Source organism: Oryzias latipes, chromosome 17 (assembly GCF_002234675.1).
Source record: "Oryzias latipes chromosome 17, ASM223467v1".
Taxonomy (NCBI): Eukaryota; Metazoa; Chordata; class Actinopteri; order Beloniformes; family Adrianichthyidae; genus Oryzias; species Oryzias latipes.
In genome coordinates, this window is record NC_019875.2 from 18,658,315 (window position 1) to 18,675,327 (window position 17,013).

At 39.3% G+C, this 17,013-nt stretch overlaps 1 protein-coding gene across 3 annotated transcripts in view; it reads right to left on the bottom strand.

Moving 5' to 3' along the window:
* slc6a9 (solute carrier family 6 member 9) overlaps nt 1-17,013 on the bottom strand; it is a 103,712-nt gene that overhangs the window by 57,325 nt on the left and 29,374 nt on the right. The window contains exon 1 of one of the 3 annotated variants that reach the window (XM_011486569.3): nt 3,376-3,685. The exons of the other annotated variants lie outside the window; for them this stretch is intronic. Coding sequence (XP_011484871.1) covers nt 3,376-3,417 — 42 coding nt within the window. The 5' untranslated portion in view covers nt 3,418-3,685. Of the gene's footprint in view, nt 1-3,375; nt 3,686-17,013 lie in introns of those variants that run through there. 3 annotated transcript variants of the gene reach the window in all.

Genomic DNA, 17,013 nt, shown 5'->3' on the forward strand with positions numbered 1-17,013 from the left:
GACTTTATTATGTTCACATTAACTCTAGAAATTGTTTGCAATATGCTACACTTTAGCCATGTCAGAAGCGTTAGTCCCATTGGCATATTAACCATACTTTTGTCTTCAAACCTTGTTTGTTCCATGTAAAAAATAAAAAAATAACAGACTGATACCGCTAAAACAAATATCACTGTGAATATGCTAACTCCCAACCTTGTTAGTAACACGATAAGAATCATAGTCCGCCACCACTACAAATTAGCTGCGGTTGTGGGGTATTGGGAGTCAGGATTATAGTTACGTTACAAGTTTTGTTACCTTCTGGTACTGGTTCCTCTCATCTCAGGGTTTGTTTTTTTTTACCAGTCTCTTGTTCTCTCCCACCTGGGTCTCCTGTTATCCTAATGGGTAAAACTGTACTTAATCGTCTCATCCTTCCACCTGTTTATAATCTGCGAGTTCCCTCAACTTGTCGCAAGATCGTTTTGTGTGCCTTTCTCGAACATTATAGCCTTGTTTCTTGTTTCCTTGTTTGTTCAGAATAAAGGACACGTTTTGTGTTGAAACTTCCTGCATCGTGCATTTGTGTCCAGACCAGGATCCTGACAGCGGTAGCCTATTCACAGTTGCACCCAACCTTGTCATCAACTCGTAAAAACGGAATGACATTTAAGCAGTGTACCTCTCAAAATCACCAGAATTAATCCATATATAAGGTGCTCTGGATAATATGTTTTTTTTTTTGAAAAAATAAAGTTTCTGTGGTGACCCCACCTGTGTTTCCCCACATTGGCTGAAGTGGGTGCTATAAATACGGTAACAACATAAAAGTCTGAGCTAGATATAAATATGGCGACAAATGTTCTCTTCCAGTAAAAAGGCGTCAAAAAGAATCCTCCACATTCACTCAGTAATTTCTACATTAGTCCAAACTTCTTATTAGTGCAATTACCAGTCAAGCATGTCATAAAATCGCACACAGGACCTCAGACTATTGTCCCAACATGATCAGGTCAGTGAACTGCTGTGATGAAAGAGGAGAGCCATAGAATGACAAAGAAAACAGTTTGGATCAAATGTGGACGACCAAACTGCTTTTGACGGCCAATGAAGGTGCAATCAAAGAATATTGACTGGCCGTGTGCACTAAATAATTATACAGTAGAATGAACCGTCCTCAACTATCAGTGTGGAATCTGAGGAACCTTTAAAAACCTAATGCAGCCTGTAATTATTAGACTGAGCTCAGACATGTGCTATAAAAAGATGCCGGCAAATGTTTTCACTTCATTCCTTCATTTTATTTCTTCTGATCTACATTTAATGTGTGGCAAAGTTCGAAGCAACTTTGCCACAAACAAAGCAACAATTCAACTTTCAAACCAAATATGTGGTAGAGATTTTTTAAATGTTTGGGAAGATATCTGGGACTTGTCTTTGTATGATATCTCTACCCTTCCCTGACAGACCTTGAGAAATATCGCAAGGCACATTGATGAACTGTACAGAAAAAAGCACTAGGGTTGCCGTTATTTTGTTAATTATTACTCTTTTCTTTGACTGACCTCCGACCTATTTTTCCTATTTGATTAAATTCCTTCAGTAGTGTTTGTCCATTTTCTTTCATGTCTACCTTTCATTGTAGTGTACAGCACTTTGTTTTACATTGTGGATGAAAAGTGCTATATATATAAAGATTGATTTGATTTGATTTCTCAAGGGATCAAACGCATACAAACAACCGTACATGGGAGGCAACTGGACTACTGTCCACATGAAGCAACGCAACCGAAAAATGAACAGTCAGTTGTTGGCGACATAACAACAAAATGATTACGGATGAACACACATTAATAAAAAAGACAAAATACAGCACAGTCCCACTATCACAAACTTCAAATTTTTTATATGGGTGTAAAATAAACTTGAGGTATAGGATGTCTGTCTTGAAAAACAAGTTTAAAAAAAAAAAAGTAGTTACTAATGTTAGATTAATTTGTCTATGATCACTTTTTCTTGGTCCGACTACTAAAAACTGGCAACTACTAAAAACTGTTGGAGGGCTTGGGCTTAAGCGCCTGACAAGATGATTTATTTGGAAACCAATTCTAAATGGAAGAATTTGTTGAATATAATTCAAAAAATAAACAAATTAAACTTAGTATGTCAACTTTGATACCAAACAATCTTTGAAGGGGAAAAAAAAACCCTACCAAGTGTAAAACTTCCATCAAAAATGGAATACTCAAATAAAGACTCATCAGGATGGAGGCAAACTTTTAATTTGAGGAGAGATTAGAAGAGTAAGAAGAGTCCATAATTGCCATTTGTTCAAGCAGAACAGATTATAAACCCTACATTCTTATCAGAGTTCTGTCAGTCAAAGCTCTGAGAGCAATATGTTTGGTTCCCGTTAACAAATCTACACATTCCAGGATATGCGGATTAGCAGAGGTACGTGCATGATAGGTGTCTCAGCATTCACACACATCCTGCTGTGTGCAAACTCGCTGTGTGTATTTGCCTACAGACCTATACCGGGCTGACTCAGCCTTGACAGCAGCAATCAGAAACAGGAGACAAGGAGTTGGCTTGCAGAGAATGCTGGTAACAAGGTTGGATGTACGCACACAGATAAGAGTACGCACACGCCCCTTTTTTATGTTTACCTGCCTAAAAAGGGAACTGTATATCTTATCTGGAACAGATCAGAGTTTTTAATTGTTTCACTTGGGGAAAAGGCAAGCAGTGTCGATGCCAAAGTGTGCAATTAAAGCTCCTCGTTTGAAGCGTGCGCGCGGGGAGGGGGGTGTCAGCGGGGGCATAAATATCAGCCCCATTCTGGACACTTTTTACTTTCTTCTCTGCCGCTCTCTTTCACACACACGGCTGACCAGCCCACTTCCTTACCAACCCCATCCCTCACAGCACTGGCCGGACTTCCCACTGCAATTACTTATAAAACTTTTCAGGGCCGCCACACGTGGTCGGGTTTTTAAAGAGCTGTGTCCCCCTCCTCACGTGGTGCAGGGGGTATTGAGTCGTCACCGACCCCCTGAATGATCGCCGAAAAATAAGGCGGCGTAGACAATAGCTCGTCTTGATGAATTCAATTCTTTCAGGTCCCTGTACCGTTGTCCAGGCAGCTCTGAGCAAAACAATCGTTGCTTTGATAGTCCAAGAAACACACACTCAGTTACTCTTAGAGACTCCAACTAACTACTTCCGCCATAGGGTCTAGAGATGATATACATCTCATTGGAACTTAGGACGTACCTTTTTTTTAAAATATCAAAGATTCAAATGATTTTTCCCGCCACTAAGACAGAAGAAACAACAAGCCATCAACCCGCTTGTGGAATCATTGAAAGCGAAACGGCAGATGGAACTGACCTGGTCTGCAGTGGAAGCCGCAACGGTGTTGGACTCGGACATGATTTGATCCTGTGACCCAGTGCTGCTTCTCTGCTGGCCACTGTAGGCTCCTTCATTCACACCTTGCCTTTCAGTTCCGTGGCGAAAGAAGGAGGAGGGGGGGGGCGTGGGGTAGAAAACACAGTATACCCTCCCTTTTGCCCTGGCTTGATTAATTCCTGAATTACTTTCACCTCATTTCATCTGATGGAGCTCTGCTTCCTCTCCGCCTCTCTTGCTCATTCGGCATGGTAGCCCATTCGCTCTCATCTCTCTCTCGGTCCCCCCTCCCTTACCCTCTGTGATTCCAACTCTAAACGCCCCCCCCCTCCGTCCTTCCCTCACTGCACTCTTACTTCTTATCCACCCCTCCCGCTCCATTTTCTCTCATTTGCTAACTTTCTCCCTTTGCCTACTCATTCTGTCGTATTTCTCCATTTCAAGAGCATACTTCCTCTCCTCCTCGCCTGCCATCCACCTTTTATTTCACTCCCTCCCCCCCAACCTCCCACCACTTCCCCAAAAAAGACACAGGAGAGATCCACAGTCTTTTTCCCCTCTACCTCCACAATGAATGGCTCGTTGTCAGAGCAGCACCTAGGCTGAATACAGAGCGAGCAAAGTGGGAGAAAGGAGGGCTCGTGGGGTTAACGGTGGAGGGTCTGGCGGGGTGTTGAACTGTCGGGCTGGCCAGAGTAAAGTTTAGGGAAAGAAGTTTGACGAAACGTGGGCTTTGCCCAACCTTTTCCTCAATTCCTAACTTTTATTCTGTACAGATTGATGCAAAAACATCAGTAATTTCAATAGGTTGGAGAGCCTGCACGCCTTCCACTGCACTCCCCTGGCCCAAACCCCCTTTCCCTCAGTCTCTCTTATTTCTTTCATTTGTCTTCAGAGGCAGCTGCTGCAACTCTGCAGACCACCAACATGTTCCCTTTCAGCGGTACTTGACTCTTCCAAATCCTCGTCCGTCTCTACACCCTGACATTGCCAATGCCCTCCGCACGCCCGCCCGCCATGTCACTCCAAGGGCCACCCCGAGCCAAAGCCCTCCTCTTTCGCCTCTCCTGGTACATGGTCAAAGAGCTACACCCTTTCAAATTTAAGCGCTTCCCTCCTGTGCTTCTGTTTTAATGGCCACATTGTTGTGCCTGTTTGCCATCGTATGGCTAATGGCTGTCCAAACCAAAAAGAGCAAAGACAAAGACATAAATAGATAAGAGTGCTTCCACAATAGGGAAGTGATTGAGAGTTGGACAAAGACACCACTCATGTGGCAGTATAACATCCCGTCTTTCAACAAGTCACCAGGCATTAATTCTTTGACAGGATGTGGTGCGACTCTTGTCAAAAGTTGACTGGCGCCCAGCCTAATGGGTGTTTGATAGCCGTGGACAATATCCACTGCCGCTTGAGTGGAGGCCCTCAATTTATGTTTAACACAAGAGGACCAACGCAAACAGGATGCTATTCATTTGTCTATTAATTCTGAGCAACAGAGTCTCACCGGGGATCCTTTAAAAGAGTCATTAGCATTTACCCGTCCTGTTCTGTGTGCTGAGAGGAAATAGTAGAAGCAACAAAAACAAGTGTTCTTGTTAGCTGATGGCAAATTGTTCATATGTTTAGTTGAAGAAAATTGTTGTTGTTTAAGGGCACCTAAACATTTTTTTTATTATTTTTGTTTTCCGCGCTACAAGGCAACCTAAAAGCCTTATTTTTTTTTTCAAAGAACAAAAGTGCACCTCATAATCCAGAACGCCTTATTTATGAAATAATTCCGGTTGGGTTTACTGATGTCGAAGTGATTTTGAGAGGTACCCCGTACTCTGTCAAAATGTCTGTTTTTTTCCAAGAGTAGCAAACAAGGTGGGGTGGTATTTTTATATATTTTTTATGTGTTATTAACAAGGTTGGAAGTTACCATAGTCACAGTAATGTTTGCTTTAGCGGTATCAGTTATTTTTTTTACGTGTTACAAATTAAGTTTACAGGAATTGTGAATATGCTAACGTGGCTAATGTGTGGCGTGTCAGACTGTGTTTTTTTAACGTGTGACTTACAAGCTTGGGAGTTAGTGTAGTCCCAGTAGTGTTTGTTTTAACTGGATGAGTGATTTTTTACATGCTGCAGACAAGGTTGGGAGTTCCAAATATTGTGAATACCCTAACATGGCAAACGTGACTAATGTGGCTAACGTGTAGTGTTTACCTAATTCTAGACTAGAGCAACTAGTCAAAATAACGGATTCATCTCTGACTCATTTGTCTCACTTAACGTGCTTTATAGCTTGTGCTCCTTATATATGACATCAATTCAAAAGTAGCCTTATAATCTCATACACCCTGTAGTAAGGAAAATACTAGGGGCGTGAATTGGCAAGAGTCTAGCGATACAATATATATCATGATACACCCAAAGACTGTACCGGAACAATTTTTCAATATTAAAGAGTATAACGTAGAAAAAAAAACTCTACCGGAATATTAATACGCCTTTTGTTGTAATAAAATTCTAAAATTCATGTTATTTATTGATCACAACGTTAAGCATTGCAACTGTATCTTATAAAAAAAGTTGCCCATACCCAAGCATAGTGCTTTTCATTGGTAAATTGAGATATATTTGTTCTTAAAGGGAAAAGTTAACATTGTCCAATTTACACAACAAAATATTTTTCTGTATAAGAACAAAAATAAACATAGAATGACTTTGCCTTAACCAATAAGGTTCTGTAGGTAGTGCATGTCTCATAACAAAAACCACGAGGCTAACTGAATATTTAAAATGAGCTGGAGATCTTGTACAGGTGTTGTTTTGTGTGGTGTAGAGCTGCTCAAAGAGGCTCCGTGTCAGGAGTTCTCATTTAACAGTCGGGAATTTAAGTGGATAACAAGAGTTGGGCGCTGAAGGACGCTCATAAATAATTAAATATATCGTATTAGCAACATTTTAAATCGATACAAGTAACGTTAAATGAAATATCACAATATATCACCGGATCAATTTTTCCCTACACCCCTACAAAATACTGTAATTCTATTTTGTAATGCAGATATAAATATGTTTTTGAAATTTCACGAAGTACTTTTAGATTTTAGATAAATTGTTTATTGGAAAAGGTTCAATAAACCTTTGGGCTCTGACTTTACTGTAACATAATTCAGCTTTGGCAAACTTTGGTGCTTGCCAGTGGTCTTATTGGTTTTAGCTAAACTTTCCATTTCTGTGGAAATGCGGAATGAAAAATCAGCATATAATATAATAATGTAATCATTAAAAATGATTAAATACAATATTTGAAATAGATTAGAAACTGTTCTTGCCAATTGTTGCAACGATAAATCAATTCTGAGGCAATCAAGTCTTAAAAAGATATAAAGTTTAAAATTAAAGATGTGAACAAGCACATTTATTTTTCACAGACATAAAAGTGGAAGATTAATCAGGATAAAATATAATAGAGGATTAATCTGTGCTTGTGACTAAAAACACACTCCCTCCTATTTGGTCTAACTGGCTGCTCGCCACATTGCAGGGGAGATCGTCTATCCGGAGTTTTTATGCAACGACCTTCCAAACACAGTTTTGGAATCTAACTCTGTTGCATTGTTTAAAAAATTAAGATACTTTGTTTGCACTAAAACCCTTTTGATCAACCAGTGTTAACTTCCATGACCATGACGGTAAGAATGTTAGAAAGATCAGTTGCATTTTCTACGCCTGTGGTAATGACAAACCTTAACCCTTTAACACCAGAACAGAAAATTTAACACACTCTCTTTGAACCATTTACGCAATTAACGTAATTCCAATGGATTCTGATGCAGAAAAAACACTTAATGTTTTCTGACTTCTTAGGTTCTTCTAAAGAACTTAAAGAAGTCAGTTAATAATATAGACACTATGAACTTTATGTTTTCATTAGTAAAATGTTGCATAACAGTTCAAACCATTCCTCTAGTGGAATGCCAACACTTTCTACTCGGTTTGCCTTAGGAGCATTGGTCATCAATACACATAAAAACTTGAATACACACTTTTTTATTGGTGCACTGAGATTTGAGGGATCCACTTGGCAAGTAAACAAATAGCTCTCAAAATAATTGCTCGATGTGGCTGCATTTTGCTTCTCATGAGGGTGCGGGGCCTTGTTTCGTTAACCAATAGCCCAATTATGTTGGGTCATTTAACTCTTATTAGAGAGGCGCAGATGCTGCTGTTGATAATAACACCGACTTGTCACAAATCCCACTTAAACTGTCCTGTGTAAGGTCTTATATTCTGAGAGAACAGTGAACCCAATGAAAAATTTGCCAAGATGTGAAGCCCTTTTAATGATGCAGAGATGAGGTCCTTAAGTTTCATTCTTACTGTAAACCCTAGTGATCCCAAAGAGCGAGGACAAGGAGTAATGTCACACGGGAAAGCTATTAATATCAGTTTTTTATATTACAAGTATCACAACGAATATTTCTGTTCATCTAATGACATTATATATTTATAAATGTTTATATTTATAAATGTGAGCGATTTATTAACAAGGATTCCAGTTTCAACTACTTCCATAAGAAATCAAAGACGCATCAAATAACAAGACTAGACTGACAGGACGGCAGGAAGGAGAACACTGACGATATCAGGATGGATCTTCTGTCTCCTCAAGCTTTTCTTGTTAAGTTCCCCTCACATGCCAACTTTTATTACAGATGAACCTTCAACCAAACACACTTATCCAGACTGATCCAAGATGAAGCAATACACATATTAGAAACTCAAGTTAACACTTAAATGAAGACTTTTTTATGAGTACATTTTAGTTGTTAGGCATTTTCCACTGATCCAAGACATGGACAACAGAAAAGGTTCTAATCTAGATTGACCAAAAGGGCAGCCTCATCTAGTTTCTGGCACATTTTTTGCCTATTTAAGCCCCTTTGATTTATTATAGCCAAGCAAAGGCAACCTTGTTGACATGAAAAAGGTATCAGCGAGTAAATGGGTTATCACGCCTGACAGAAAAATAGCAGCCATTTGTCTTGCTGCCAGAGGCTCCTCATGTATTGATTCAGAAAGAAAGCTAGCAGAGAACAATCTGAAGAAACTACACCATTTACTTTAGAATAAAATTCGGTTGAAACTATTTGCTGGCTTTTGATTATCAGCGTCCTTAAAAGGCTTTTTAAAGCTAAAATATGCTTGTAATGCAATTTCTGCCATGTAATACTTTTTAAAAAGTACCAGTATAGTTCATTGTGGCAAGATGAAACAGTTAACTTCCAACTGTTGGAAATGCTATGTAAAATCATGTGCAGACTTTATAATATGCTAAAAAACATGTTGCATTTAGTTTAATAAATGCAACATGTTTGCATGTTAGTTGCAGTTTACTAACCACATGCCCTGTCAAATGGACTCCATTTTTTAAGATTTTTGATGGGGCTTTTTTATTGGTCTTTGTCGCCGTCGTAATCTTCATCATTGTCATCGTCAATATTGTCATAGTCAATGTCATCAATGTCATTGTCGTCAATGTGATTATCGTCATCACTGTCATTGACTTCAATGTCATTGACCTCAATGACATTGTCGTCATCAACGTCAATGTCATTGATGTCACTGTCATAATTGTCGACTATGTCATTGTCATTATCATAGTATTGTCGGCCCCGATACACCATTGAGAAGCTGCAATTCCCAATCCAGCCAAAACACTTGTGTCACTGGCGACTTGACATGTACCCGGCATCTTCTCACAGTGCTTAATCTTCACTCAAAGCCCACTATCCCATGGTCCCCCTCTTCTCTTAATTGCCAAGGTTTTGTAATTTTCATCTAATGTTCTCCTGATTTTGCCTTCAATGCATCAACTTTCAAATGACATTTAGATTTAGTTTTGCTAGAGCTCAGCTATATTCCTATTTGCCACCACTATCTCCATTTCCGGTGTGTCATAACCTCTAAGACTTCTTTCCAAGACTTCTTTCAAACCCTTCAATGCATTGATTTGGTGTGCACAAACAACAGCACGTGCAAAATTCTAATTGTAATTCTGCTGTTTGCACCTGTTATCGATTGCCCGTGCATTCTTAGTCAATCCCCTGCAAATCCTAAACAAACAGCAAGTGCGATCCATTGGTGTGTGGACACAATTCTCTGTGCTTCATGAGGGATTTTCGTAAATCTGGACCTTTTGCCAGATAGGGTGGTCCGTGCTTTCTTGCTATATGTGCTTCCCCAGAGAATGAATAAGTGAAAGGACTTCAACGATAATTGAAATACCTTCAAATGTCCTTTTATCCAGAAGATAATTTTGTATAAATACTACCAGTTCCCTCCTCCACAAGAATATGAAAAATGTTACAACGTAGCCTCATCAATGGAGCGACAATATTAATGAAAGCTTTTCACGTTTTATACTTTTAAAATCCGTAATCTACTTTTTTAATGTAGAGAAATCATTGAAAGCTAGTGTTTGGTAATGCAAATGAATCGTCTCAATGGCAAGAAAGAGAAGTTTCCATTCCCGAAAATTCCTTTATGCTTTTCTGTCTTCTTTACAAAGCATTTTTATCATCAGTAACAGCAAATTTAAATGCCACTGCATCATTTTTCCAGTTCTAAAGCATCTCTCCATTGCCCTTGTTGCTCTGAAGCTCAGCAAATCCAATTAGTATTCATTGAAAACGAATAGACAACAATATGAGACTTCCCGTTGGTGTTGTGTCTGCGACGGCTTGTGAAAACAGATGTTTCCTGTATCAACTGGGCAGATAGAGGCTAACATCAGATAAACGTGAGCTTCACGCTGCAATAATTGTATCCTTTATTTCTAAATATTATTCTAGCCTTAGTTTAGATTGAGATTGAGATTCAGAAAATAAAAATTAATAGATTAAATTAAAATAAACTCACATTGGATTTGAAGTGAACCTAAAGCAGATTCCTCTGCCAATAATAATGAAGATACCGAAGCACAGAATGGATTATTTTATTTTCAAAGTCATCATTCAACAGTACAATTTGTAGAAGAATTTACTTTACAAAAGTTACCTGAACGTTGTTTTACTATATTTTCGTTGAATAATAATCTCTGTAGCAGAAATAAAAAGTTGCCCACAAACCATCCAGCAACCTATCACTTTATACATATATTGGGTTTTAAAGTTCCCGTCTGTACATGTTTTTTAAATGTAAGAGCTCCCGGTGGTCTTTAAACTATGATTATGCTGTTTTTAGCCTAAATTAAGGGCATAGATTCTGCAGCATTAATTGATGAAAAATTTGCCTCTGGGTTGCTGGTGGGACCATTGGAACCGGGGACGACCCCCCCCCCCCCCTTCTTCTCGTCAGCCGTACAGTTTTGAGCCAGATTCCAGCCCAGACAAGGAAAACAAAGACGTACATGGATCAATTTCTCTACAATTTAATGCGTCAGAATGGAGCGGAACAGGGATCTCGTGGCCTGCCCAGCATTTTTTCTATGTAACAAATATAATTTTTTTTTCAAGATGCATTTTTTCATCTGCTCCTGATTCACAAAAATTTGAATAAAGAAAAACTCAGAAATGCAATTTTAAGCTTAATTTTCTTCATATTTTTCCTCCATCATGCAGCAAAAACAAGTTAAAAGCACTTTATATGCTCTTTAAATGTTTTTTTTTTTCTTGTTTAGTCCTTGCTGTGTTTCCTTTTGTACTGATGCTGCACTTTTGGTTATTTATTCATATTTTGGGCATTTATTTGGCAAATTGAATTGGGTGGGCCTGGCTTGCTCCAAACATATTTGTTGTAGTCGTTTCACTTACAAAGACAAATAAGTCTTCTTGAAATTTTGGGAGCTCCAAGAGATACCTGAAAAAACAGGATACTGTCTTATGGGCAGGCAGTACCGAAATAAGGTAAACGCTGATATTTTTAAATAATTTAAATTCATATTTAAATTTAAATTCATACTTAGATTCGTCCATTTCACATTATTAATATATTGTGCATTTTATTTGCTGTTTACTGCCTTTAAAGACTAACTGAGGTAAAACTGAATTTCTGAGTAATTTCTTTATTCAAATGGTTGTTGTGCATCAGGAGCAGATGAAAAAATGCAGCATGAAAAATATCTTATTTGGGACGTTGAAAATACGCTGGGCGGGTCACAAGTTCCCTGCTGCGAGCTCTCAGCAATGGGGAAGGGAAAGGGGGTGGGGTTGTCTTGCGCCAACAGTCTCACCCACAACACAGTTGAATTTCTAATAAAATACGGCAGTAAAATAGTGAGTCTTTAAAGCACTTTTCTATTTTCTCTGATAAAACGATGTTACCACAGTAACAGGAGCTTGATGTGAAAGTTACTTTTTATTTTCAACTGGTGAAATAACAGAACTATTGAAATGACTACTCTCTTTAAAACGATGTAATAGCTCAAAATCTGTTAATTAACTCTTATTTTTCCAGCTATGTCACTCTAATCTGATGAATAGCTTGCCTGTTTTAGCATAATTCCATCACATGACCTAAATTATAACAAATATGATTACACTAATGCCTTTTCAAGCCAAAATACGCACATTTGGTCAGGTGTTTGGTTTAATACAGGCCTTTACAATGGATTTTTTGCCATAAACAATAACAAAACAATAAAAAGTAATAATATTAATTACCATTTAATCAACTGAATTCAAGTCTACTAAATTAAAATGAAACTGAAAGGCAGTTTTTGACCCGTGGAATATGTTTTGTCTTTTTTATATAAATTTTTTCTGCTTTTTCTTTCCAGTTGAATTATCATATATGTATATTTTACCATGATCTGTAATTCTATAATTAGGTTCAGGCACAACTTCTTTGTACAGACAGCCAATGGTGTCATCAGACCCTATTAAATCTTTTGCTATCTGTATGTGAGACACTTACAGCGATTACATTCATTTCTAATTGCGTTTCATTAGCTCCGCATGCCTGTGATGGGATATCTAACTCTGACAGAGGCGACTTTCTCCTCCCTTGCAAGAGGTTTATGTGAGAATAAAGATAGAGAAGTAGAAGGCTGCTGGAACTTGTAAAGGGCAAACGGATGAAGAGAAAACTGCACCTTTTGACATCTGGAATAAACAAGAGCAAAAAAAAAAGTTTGAAAATACAACAAAGAGACTCAAAAAGCATCTGTAGTTAAGTTTTGTCCAACAACAGAGCGTCCGGAAGCCAGGCCTGGATTTAGCCAGGGGTCCGGGTACAACTTTTTTTTTAAACCCTTATCAGATCATCTTTCCGTTTATACATCTTCTTTGATATTTCATACAGATTTTATGTTGAATGCTCTTCTCTGTCCCATTTGTCCCTCCTTGCCCTTGCCTGAAGTACGATTGGAAGGAAAAGTAACCCTTTCCTTTTTTATACCATGATCCAACTCAGACAGAGGGTATCAGAGCAGCAATGGCGGGAAGAGCATCAGATGCAAAGCTATTAAAAAAGCACAACGCAAAACAGGCAGGTACATAAAACGAGAGAGAGGCTAGAAACAGGAAGCCGCAAAGTGAGTCATTTACATCCAGCAGTCCAGCTGACCTGATCTTGACACGACCCGGCCTCACAAGCCTTTGGACTCTCGGGGGAGAGCGTCAGAAGACAAGAGTGCCAACGAGGGGGAACAAAAAGACAATTCCAATGCTTGGTTAAACCTGAATTTTGCTAGATAAGTTCTCCACCCATCCCCCGGCCCCCTCACCCCTCACCCCTCACTGCTTTGGCTGGGAGGGCCCCAGCTGTTCGCTCTGTATAAATAGCGTGAGGCTTGGGCACAGACCCCCGGGGAGAGCGGGGCTCATTGGAGAGAAGGCATGGGAACAAATCGGGCCGGAAAGAGCACACAACATACACGTTTTAACAAACATATGGGGACTATTGCTGGGGATAAAAGTGAGGCACATGTGAGTGAAGTTGGCCTCACGTGGCAGAAAGTCGCCGTGGCTTTTGAATTGTGACAGAGGAGGATGTGCGGGGGAAAAAAACTGTCCATTCGGTGGACAGAACACCATCCACGCTGCCACCGCTTTACAAGCGTAATCTAATCTGCCCCGTCAAAGTATACAAATATGGCAACATCAAAAGAGTTACAACGATGATGAGCATCTTTGCTCAAGTACTTTAAAAAATTGTTACCCATGGCTGGATTTTAAATAAAAAAAAGCTGATAAAGAAAATCCAAAACACTTACAAAGAATATTTAAAGTTTGAAGATATGCCAATTTATAACATAACACTATAAACATTTGTATAATAATTGAAGCACACATTTATGGGACCTCTGCTTCAGTAGCACAATCAAAAGTTTCCTTAAAAAAAACAGATGCGTAGAACTTGGTCGATGTTTTCGGCCCTGTAGTTCATCATCATTCCACTAGAGGCAGCGGAGGGGGGTTTGCTGCTTATTTCAAAATGGTTGCTTCCGTGATACTTTTGGCGGGAAAAGGTTTAACTCATTTTTAAAACTTTATGGTGAAACTAACTCATCTGTAGGTGTTAATTTTTTAAATGACTATTTGCTGCAATGAAAAATATAAAAATTTGTTGATAATTAATTCTTCATAATATAGTTAAAAAAAACTGTGTGTGTGTCAAATTATATGCTTTTTCCTGAACACTCATGTCAGTATTTTTTTTCATCTTTAACTAATACTGTTATGAGCAAAATCATACCAAATCACCAAACACGTTATAATTGATACTATCTCTATCTCGTAAAAAAAGAATTTGGCATTCAAAATTCATGGAATTCTTAAAAAAAAATGTAAATTTCCGTTAATTTTTTGATGTAGTGGGCTTTACAGGGTTATGGCTTTCCTTTAGTTTATTGAAAGACTAAAGCACTGCGGTGTCCTTTATATCTTTAGCTGTGTGCCAGGTGAACCAACACAGAAAGTCAGTTGGTGGTAGGTCACCTTTTCAATAGTTCTTAGCAGTGGACTTGTTTGGCATTTGGGACCTTTGCCTTTCAGCTGTGCGACTGCCACGGTGCCCTGGCATTGAGCTGTCGCTGCAACCGCCCAGTAGAGGTAATTGCATTGTAGTTTGTTTCCTTCTGAGTGCGCTAATCAGCGAGGAAGTGGGGACAAAACCATGTCTGACTCCAGCCTCACCTGTCCGCCAAGTCAACCGCTTTCTCTTTTAGTTCACATCTGCTTGTTGGGCTCTGTTGCCCAAGAGGCCGTCAGCACAATTACTGAGCACTGCCCTCAACTCAACTGGCTGACTGGCAGCTCAATATGTTTATAATGTAACTGCAGACAGGGGGAAAGAAGGCAGCAAAAAAGCCTAATTTTAGCTGCAATTTTTAAGTAAAATAATAATCAGCATAAACTGAAGATAACCACACTCATGTGGTTGCATTAAAACTAAAAGTCAAAGATAAAAATATTTTTTTAAACTGAGTCCAACCATAAAAAAGTCCAGAATCATCACCTTGATTACAGAAGTTTCTATCAAAATGCTAAGATTGTGAAAAACCATGAATTTTGTGGACTATAAGTTGCTCTGGAGTATGAATCACAGCAGCCAAAAAATGCTAAATAGAAGAAAAAAATCATTCACAAGTGGCACCGCAGTATAAGTGGCACTTTTGAGAGAAAAATGCAACGCTTCAGAACAAATCAGCCAAACCCGGCAGAATTCTGTGTTCACACAGAACGCAGTTCACGTGTCAAATTTCCGTCTGGTGTCTCTTTTTCGACAAGCATCAAATCTGATGGTCAATGCTTGTCCAAAAATGCATTCATCTTCATGCTCCCATTGTGTGTGGGAGAAGCTACCGTCACAGTTTTTTAGCCTCATTGCTACATGGAAGTATCGACTGTATCTTGGGCGGCCGTTGTGCAGCGGTAGGGCGGTCGACCCATGATCGTAATATTGCAGGTCCGATTCCCGCCTTGCACGCCCATGAGTCGAAGTGTCCTTGGTGCAAGACACTGAACCCCACCGTGCCTCTGGTGGTAGGCGGGTGCCAGTGTTCGGCAGCGGAGCCGCCACCAGTGTGTGAATGTGTGTGTGACTGGGTCAATGGGTCTGTGACTGTAAAAGCGCTTTGGGCCTTGTAGGTAGAAAAGGGCTATATGAGTATACACCATTTACAACATTTGCCATCTCTCATTTACAATGCACGGATGATGTGGTGGGATCGGGTTTGTTTATTTTGAAGAGCTCTATGAAGAACAGGTAATCCCATCTCCTTATCTGGGTTCATGAGATCAATACGTTTTTTTTTTTTTTGTTTGTTTTTTTACAGTGATGTTCGTCTATTGCAGGAGCTGTGTCTTAATGCAAGTGCTTTCAGCAGTACTTACGTCTCTCTATTATCTAGTCTGATGACTTGCTGTCCCACCTTTGTCCAAGGAAGTAAAATAAAAATAAAAGTAAAGTCTTTATGCAATTGAGAAAAATATCAAATTCTGGAGGAGATTCTCCTCCATGTTTATTTTGGATGGCACTTCTTCTCCGTTGCATTCAGTAGCAACTACTGATAAACATACCTATAGTGCCCTCTAGTGGCTGTTAGGGAGAAAATATATGAGCAAATATTTATGTTTGATTATAAGTGGCACCCCTGGCAAAACTAGGCAAAAACCACAACGTATACACCGCAAAATATGATAAATATTGGACAGTTGATAGGAAAGAAAAAAAACAGCAAAACGATCAAACATAAGACTAAAATATTTTTGTTATATATAATTTCTTACACTTGTGATTGTGTGTGTGCGCCTGAATGGAAGATTTGGCTGTAGGTTCCACTATTTCTTTTCATTTAGTTTCCACTTCACAGCCTGCAGCACACATTAGCCCACAACCCCTGGGAAAAGGCACACGTACAAACACACTCACTAGGTTAAAAAAAACAAAAAAAGCTCATTCGCTCTCACACCCTTACACACACATTCCAAGAGGCTCGCCACTGAGGGGGTACACTGGGGGCAAACAGACTTTACAAAACAACATTCGTGTGTAATGACTGTGACTGTGCCTGTCATTATGTGACTCACCCCATGGTTATAGTTTACAAATATGTTGCCACTTATGTAATATATAAAAAAGACATTGTCTTGCAAACTTGCAGAATCATCGATTCTCAAGCAAACATATATTTCACCTGGCCCATGCATTGTTTCACCAATTGTCCGCATTTTAGTCTTAATGACCCAAAAAATATAAATTAAACATTTTATGAGAACTTGACCGTACAGTGACTTTCATGCAGCGATGAAAATGCCCCGGTTGTCTGTCAGTTAAAGACCTTTGTCATCTCAGCTACGTATTTAGCCTCTTAAAATGAGGACACTGTGTTCCCAAGCCAGCCATTAGGTCCAATCTTTTCCACATGCCATCGGTCTGCACTGTTGACTATATCTCAAAGGGAATGTCCAAAAGCAACTTGACCGGAACCCATTAGCACATCAGCCCCCAACCCAGCAGCGATTCTGACACCAGCTGGGGTTTTTAATCAGGCAGGAATCCGACGGATTGACCAAACAATACCAGTTTCTTCAGGTGAGGGATCTTGGAAAGTGTTCCAAGCAACAAGAATTTGGGTTACTGTAGCGGACATGCTACAGCTGGTTAGTACAGTTCACT